Genomic DNA, 8,077 nt, shown 5'->3' with positions numbered 1-8,077 from the left:
TCACTTGCGTCTGTAGTTGTCCATTAACTTTTCTAACACCTTCTACTCTGAAACTACAGGTCAGATGGTAACCTAACTCTGCTTGAATATTCCTTAGAGTATCTTTTAACAATCCTTGTGTGAGGAGTTTTGATCTGGTGAAAAACATGCCCACCATTACTAAAAATAGACCAATAGGGGTCACATTGTAGAATTATGCAAATAACTCAAGAACAGATGGGTTTAGCTAAAATCATGGAGTGAGTTAAGTTTTTCAGCATTATGGGAAGGACCCATGCCAGAAAGATCCTATAACAGATAATGAAATGGATTTTTTCTTGAATTTTGCAGTTCCAATTTTGAATAACTTCTCCTCTGAAACCTAATGGATGGATGGAAACAAAACAGAGCATGATGTTCTGTAGAACATCTTTAACAATCTTTGTGTGGGGATTTTTGATCTTGTGAATAACATGGCTAAAAATAGAACATAGTGGTCAAAATGCAGAATTATGCAAATAACTCAAAAACATTTGGGTTTAGGTAAAATCTGGCAGGGAGTAAAATTTTTCAGTGTGATGAGTTGGACTTATACAGAAATTATACTGAAATATTAAGATAGATCTGTTGAGGGATGAATGAGTCATGGGTCCTCAATTTTACACTAAGAGAAAATGTAGAATGGATTGTAACCAAACACTGCTTGAATGTTTGTTGGGATATCATTAACAATCTGTGTGTGGAACTTTTTGGTATGTTGAAAAACATGGCTGCTGTTACTAAAAATTGAGGATTTGTAGAAATAACTCTAAAACCAATGGCTTTAGCCAAATTTACACAGGTAAAATTTATCTGCACGGCGAGATGCACCTATGCTGTAATTCCCATAAAGATCTGTTGATCGTTTTTGGAGTTGTTGCCCTTGAAGAGTGAAAAATTGACATAAGAGATTGATTTTATATGAAGAACAGGTGGATAACTAAGATGCTTTCTATTGGTTAGATGATTCTTGTGACAATAGTACAGTAGGGTGAAGAGTCTAGCTTTAGATAAAAGCTATTTTTGAAAACATGAGTGATTCAGGCTCTCTAGTCTCTAGTTTCCTCATAATTCAAATCCTCTGTTAAATAGTCATCACAAAACACACAGCTAATGCATAATTAATTTTAAAAAATTGTGAACAATGCTCATGAAATTGATACACCCTACTTCTTAATGCAATGACATGTAATTTTTACCTCCAGATTGTTTCAGATCAAAATCTGAACAAGCTCTATCTAAGATAGTATCTTTACAAAGACAGCAGACACATTTTCTTGAAAAGTCTGATTAGACATTTTTTTGTGACTTAATGCTATGTTTAGTATTTCGATAAGTAATTTAATTGGTTCAACAAGTAAACTATTTACAACTATTTGATATATGAAAGTGAATAAAAATATTCTTGACACAAATGCCCCCAATGGAGCCTTGAATTTTATGGTTGCCATCACTTTTGTTTTATGAAATGCGAGTTTGTATGCTTTAATGGTTACATTGCCAAACTTAAGTATCATGGATGTCAGGTGATGCCAAAGAGAACTCAATACTCTGTTGGAAAAAAGAAAGTGCACAATAGTCATATGTAATTAAGATTATGTTAAAGTTTCATTAAATTCCATTCAGTTTTGTAGAATGAGCTACTGATAAGAGATAGGTACCCCCACACCAGGGAATGATCAAGTCCATGACCTCAATAAACTTCAGATTAAAATCTAATAGTCCTATATTCATAAATGACAAAGTTCATTTTGAGCTTTGCAGAAATTAAATTTAGATCAAAATCTGAAATAGGAGGTACACAATGGGAATATATAATAAAGATTCGGAGAAAGTTTTATTCCATTCAGCTGTGTAGGAGGAAAAATGGAAAAGAGATGAGGACCCTCTATGCATAACTGAAGAATAATTAAACTTTCCAAGTCACAACCTATGAAATCAATCCCAACCTTCCTTTGGTGCTATGGCACTATGTGGTACAATTTCAAAGAGATCTTTTACACTTATACACAATTTATCGTCCACACCAAAATGTCTATAGATGAAAATGCCAACAAAAATGCTTTCCTATAAAAATACAACAAATAATATCTTTTTGATTTTATTTATGATGGATTGTTATAACATGCATAAAGAAAAAAAAAAACAGTAACAATTCTATTAAAAAAAACCTATAATAAGTTATTTCTACATAGAAATATGGGACGGAATGTTTATTGGATGGATGAAATGTTTCAATCACAGTCTGAATAACAGCAGTTTAAATGAGATCATTTGTACACACATGTGCATTTGACTCTTTCATTTATTAAGTACATTGTAAAAGACCACTATGGGACAGTCAAAGTCATTCAGGCACCAATAGCAGGAAAAGATATATGTATATGCCAATGAATTTTCTTTTTCCATTTGACTGTTAACTAGACAATGGTTCTGATAAAAAAACATGAAATTTTTTTTGCAAACACTAAACAGAGAACATTTTGACAGGTATAAACACTCTAACTAACAGTAAACAAGTATATCACTATATGGCAACATAAAAGGAGATTTGACACAAAAATATTTTATAAATGTTTGTATTTAAAAAAAAACAAACCATAGTATGTTTAGATATGAGTGTAACAAACATTTTCTCACCAGGTTGGTGCATAACAAAGTTAGAAAGATTTATTTGTGTTTTCATGAAAACCTTATTAATATGCATAAATAAAAACCATAAGTAATGCTCAATTACCATATATGGAAGTGCTACGTCATTGGTTCTCAATCTCAATTTGGGTACATTGAAAATGTATACATGTGCATAAAATAATCAATAAATCTTTGAAAATAGCTTGTATATATGATGCAGATTGGTTCACTAATCTGTGTATGGGTGCAATAATCTAAAAAGAAGTAAGAAGACTAAAGTTCTTCTCGTTTTCTGTCAGCTTTTCATTTCAGCTTTTCATTTCGTTAGGCATACATCTATATGCAGTGAATACTTTGCACATTATTTTTAGGACTTGAACAACTAAAATAGTAACACTGTGTATTGTTTTTTTATTTGCTGCTGAGTTATATTAATAAACAAGCCCAGTAGACCTAATTATGACCAAGAGATAGCGTTGGCAGCTTCTTTTATCTTTACATGGTTTGGCGATCCGTGACTTCAATAATCATTGAAGTATAATTGAATTTCTGTTGTTTTACGGATTTTGAAATAAAACAATTTATATGGTATGAAATAGGTGTCCCTAGGTGAGTTAAAGACAGTTTTTCTGGTACAGGCATTATTTTGTATAGGTCAGTTAAATTATTTATTTTAGCAAAAAAGATTTAGAACACCAGGAGCTTCAGCACAAAACCCATATTGGTTATCAAATACAATTATCAAAAACCAACAAAAAATAAACCTGTTCATATTATCCTCTGTACTTGCAGGGACTTTTCATTACACTCCCTGGTACTGGTACACTTGTCAGGAGTATTAATGTTCCATATAAAAGGGGTGAAGATCGAGATCGAAAAGGTTTAAATTATAGAATATGAATTTAATTTACTTTATGTAATAAGTTCAATCTTACATGACAGAACATAATGAAATATTTCTATGTAATCTTCAAACAGAAGTGTTTTTGTCTCACTGTGGATAGTCTAGTCTTCATAAATGTAATAGTTTAATATTTCTGACATTGTTTATCATTTTCTTCTCAAAGTGGTTTAAATTGATATAACTGTAAGTATATATTCACTGGCAAACCAAAACTTTCAATATTTTCACTCTCACTTGTACAAATCATGTAAAAAATGCAGAATCCCTATGCATTTCAACCACTCGATCTATGAACCAATGATGTAACACAGTCATGTGACCACATGGCTAATAAAACTTTGTATGGATTGAGTCATCGTGGATTAAATGACATAAATGACTACATGGGGCATTTTGATTATATATATTAGGTGTAAAAAATCAAATAAACCAAAAATTGAAAAAATATATTTTTGTGTCATGTCGCTTTTAAATCAATGTTGTAAGAGTGTGCCTTATAGTATTTCTTCATTTAATTACATAACAAACAATTACATGTTTTATGTGATAGAAAAAAATAATGCCTAGAAACCGGTAGCTTCTTACAGTTTGAATGATTAAATATAATGTAAAACTTATGTATATATCTTATCTAGGATATCAACCCTTTAATCAAATAGTTAACCTAAGTATATTTTCAGAATCTCTTGAAGTATCAATGATGAGAGGACCTACAGCTAAAATGCTAAGATATTCTTCCTGAATATCAGTCAATTAATAAACATTTCTACGAAAAATTGAAAAAGCACACATAAATAGTGTAATTGAAGAAAAAAAAATGCTTGAAAAAATTAATGGAAAAATGTAATTTTTTGAAAAAGTTTTAGTAATTTTTTCTAGTAGATTTCTCTTGATTTTTTTTTTAATTACATGTACTAAGATTAAATATGTAAAACTGAAAATAGCAATGTGACAAAAATTACTCAAAAATGAATTTACAAAAGACAGCCTTTCATTACAGTTGTTTAACTGGTCAATGACTCTTGTAATTAAAATCAATGGTGCCGCAATACAACAAATGAATTATACAAATTGTCTCTACAGTGTCAATTACATAACTGTACAGATAAACACCATAAAAACAGCTGAAATAACAAGATACTTCAGTGCATTTATTACAGTGATTGTTACTAGTATTCAATGAAACTTTCAGTGTGAATGAATTAACCTTCAGAATTAATTAATTAATACCTTACTATCAATGCAGTTAAAGCAACATATTTAGTTAACCATTTGCAAAACATTTCAGAAAGTTTTATTTAATTATTAGCTCTTTGGAAAATCTGTTACTATCTAGATTCCCTCCATCTCTGAACTACAAGACTGCATCTGTTAGAGCAGGAAATCTCTACCAAAGGGAGTTAACTCCAAGGTTTGGCACTCAGCTATTCTATACAAATTAATATATTGCAGTTTACCCAATATCAGATGATTAACTGGACTGTCATATTTTAATTCCTTTAAGGTTTTTGTACTCAACATGTTCATCTAATGACCGCAAAATTCTCTGTAAAAAAAGTGTTGTACACAAGATTACACCAGAATTTACTTTCATCATTTACATACAAGAACACTCATCTAAAATTATAACTTTTTTTTACCAAATCCGTGTTAAATTCAAGACAATAAAGGTGTTTGTCAAATAGTCTGATATCTAACAGTATCATACATAAGGAAAGTCTACAAGCATTAGTTTAACTTGTCCATGCATACTGTATAGTATTCTATAAAGATTTTCAATGTAAGCTATATCAACTAAGAAGTTTTTATACATGCTTTTTCTTTCTGAAATAAGTCTTAATTCAAATAAATTATTTCTATAAACTAGGTCTATACTTAGTTTTTACACCTAGTAAAATCAGCTGTTGACATACTGTCATAATTCAGAAAGCCTGCTGACAAGAAAATTAGGTACATAATAGATAGCTATGGTTCACCTCAGTAATTACTGGTACATGATAGATAGCTATGTTTTATATAAGAAATTACTGGTACATGACAGACAGTATGGTACACATCAGTAATTACTGGTACATGATAGCTATAGAACATACTAGTAATTACTGGTGCACAATAGATAGCTATGGTACACACCAGTAATTACTGGTACATGATACATGTAGATAGCTATGGTACACAAGTCTAACAGCCAAGAACTACCTACCCTCTTTTCCATGGACTGTGCCATCTGGTAAGCTGTCTTTCCATACTACAAAAATAATCATGTATAGGATTTTATATGAAGTTTTACTGATTTTCAGATATGCTTTTATTTAGGTAATCTACAAACAAAATTTGAGATACAATATTGTTTTCTTCCTGAAAGAACTAATCTTGCAAGATAAGAAGCCTTATTTCAAACTAGTGCTTTTGACATTTTGGATTTTGGCTTCTGTTTTACAATAGGGTTTGTAAGTCTCGTTCTAATTTCATTTTCCTTACTGGAATTTTTTAGGAAGAAGGTATTGAAATCAGAAGACTGATCTGCATTTTATTGTTTACTTCCAGGATCTCAGGACGCTACATTATAACGCAAAATCTTCTATTTATTGCTTTTCTTAACACTTTAATCATGTAGAAATATATATTTGTCATTTTTTTGCGGTATTTTAAAGAGAAAAATGTTTAACTTTTAATTGTGAACTTAATGCTTTGTAAATGACTAAGTTTCCATGCATTTGAATAGTAGATTATGAACCATTTGAATAGTAGATTATGACCCATTCTCATGAAACCACTAAGTCACATGGCGAGACTTAAATACCCATTCCAAATATTCATGTGGCATATACTTCTACCATAACAGAGGTTTTTGTTTTATAAAATAAATATGGTTAACCATATAACAAGCTACTTAAAGGTGTACCTCATTCTTGACAGTAAGATCTGCATTTCTTTTCAGTAGGAGCTCCACCAGTTCTAAATGGCCATTAATGATAGCAATCATCAGTGTAGTCTTACCATCCCGATCCTGAGCATTGATGTTAGCACCTTTACTCAGTAATGTGTATGCTACATCTCTTTTACCACCTATTGAAGCTGGAGATAAAGATTAATCATATTATATCATAACAAGTTAAACTATCAGGCAACAATTGAATTTTATGTGCACTATTGAATACTTGACAATTATGTTTCCAAAGTTAAATGTTTATAAGAAATGTACATCCATTAATATATTAATCACGATCTTACAAACAATAAAACATACCACAATGAATTAATGGAGTCCATCAATAATCATGGTTTGACATATAAAACATACCACAACGCAATAACGGAGTCCATCCACAATTATGGTCAGCTAAATTGACTTCGGCACCATCCTCTAACATCCATTCTATCAAATCTATATTGCCCCCATCGACGGCCCAATGCAGAGCTGTTGATCCTCCTCTGTCATAGTCATCATAACGAGCACCTGCACTGCGTAGTATCTTAACTACTTTAAACTGACCAGCAAAACATGCCAACATTAACCTGTAAAAATAAATATCAGTTATCTCCCTTATAACATGTCAATGCAACAAGAGATAAACTTTTTTTTGAGTAAGTGTTCACTAAATGAGCTGTTCAACTGCATGGTAAATAATTCTCATCTACTCATTGTACTTTACTTAACACCTCTTTCCATTCATGAATTCAAAATTTGCAATTCAGTAAAAAATACTGTTTACACTAACATTATTTTATCTTAAAATGCCCCCCTAAAAAAGACCCAGCAAGCTGAAGAAATGTTTGTAACCCTCTCGATACAGTAGGTGGAGTATTCTACAAAGACTTACGCTGTTTTTCCTGCATCATTCTTTGTATGTACATCAGCACCATTATTCAATAAACATTCAACCACTCTGTAAAACAGAAATGATTACATGTAATTAACTGATTTGAATCAGGATTTATTCCAGACAAACAGTAAAGACCTGTTGTTAAGTTTTGACAACATTATGTCATATAACCAACAATGGGGTAGTTTATATTTTGAATGATTAGAGATTGGTCAAAGAAAGAGTCAGTTTTTAATGTGATACAATGCTGTGATATGGTTTTCCCCATCAAATAATACAGCTGCATCACAAGGGCATAATACATCCATCATATTGTGAAAAAAAACATTATAAATGTTTTTGGAATAACACAGGGTAGTACAGGATGTCATGCAAAGTCTACCTGACTTATTCCTTATTCCCACTCAATAGGAAGTTTATATAAGAGACAGACAAAAATTGCTGATACCAAATTAAAGCATTAATTCTAATTAAGGGACCAAAGATTTTTGCAACAAAATTTTTGCATGTCAATACATAATTGAAAATATCGAAGTTCCATAAAACAGAAAGTTGATGAATGAGAGAAAAAAAAATTGTTACATGTTACATTGTTTATGGTATAATGTTTCTCTAAAATAAATTCTCCATATTGCTTCCTTCCAAGGGCTATTCAATCAATAAATGTATGGGAGGGTTAAAAGGCAGTTTTTTG

General features: G+C 31.1%; 1 protein-coding gene across 2 annotated transcripts in view; it reads right to left on the bottom strand.

The window, feature by feature from the left end:
* Window positions 1–2,103: 2,103 nt before the first annotated feature.
* The window catches only part of LOC148622726 (fibronectin type 3 and ankyrin repeat domains protein 1-like), a 38,127-nt gene continuing 32,153 nt past the window's right edge, over window positions 2,104–8,077 (bottom strand). For both annotated transcript variants that reach the window (XM_088572847.1, XM_088572848.1), the window contains 5 exons: window positions 7,381–7,446; window positions 6,861–7,075; window positions 6,462–6,634; window positions 5,760–5,804; window positions 2,104–5,102 (listed from right to left, as the gene is read on the bottom strand). In XM_088572847.1, the coding sequence (XP_088428973.1) occupies window positions 5,040–5,102; window positions 5,760–5,804; window positions 6,462–6,634; window positions 6,861–7,075; window positions 7,381–7,446 (562 nt within the window). In that variant the 3' untranslated portion in view covers window positions 2,104–5,039. The remainder of the gene's footprint in view (window positions 5,103–5,759; window positions 5,805–6,461; window positions 6,635–6,860; window positions 7,076–7,380; window positions 7,447–8,077) is intronic.

Source organism: Perna viridis, chromosome 3 (genome assembly GCF_037379345.1).
Source record: "Perna viridis isolate PV_CMFRI_1.1 ecotype Kerala chromosome 3, ASM3737934v1, whole genome shotgun sequence".
NCBI classification, from domain to species: domain Eukaryota; kingdom Metazoa; phylum Mollusca; class Bivalvia; order Mytilida; family Mytilidae; genus Perna; species Perna viridis.
The sequence above is the reverse complement of the archived record's forward strand: the minus strand, read 5'-3'. Positions and strand labels throughout refer to the sequence as shown.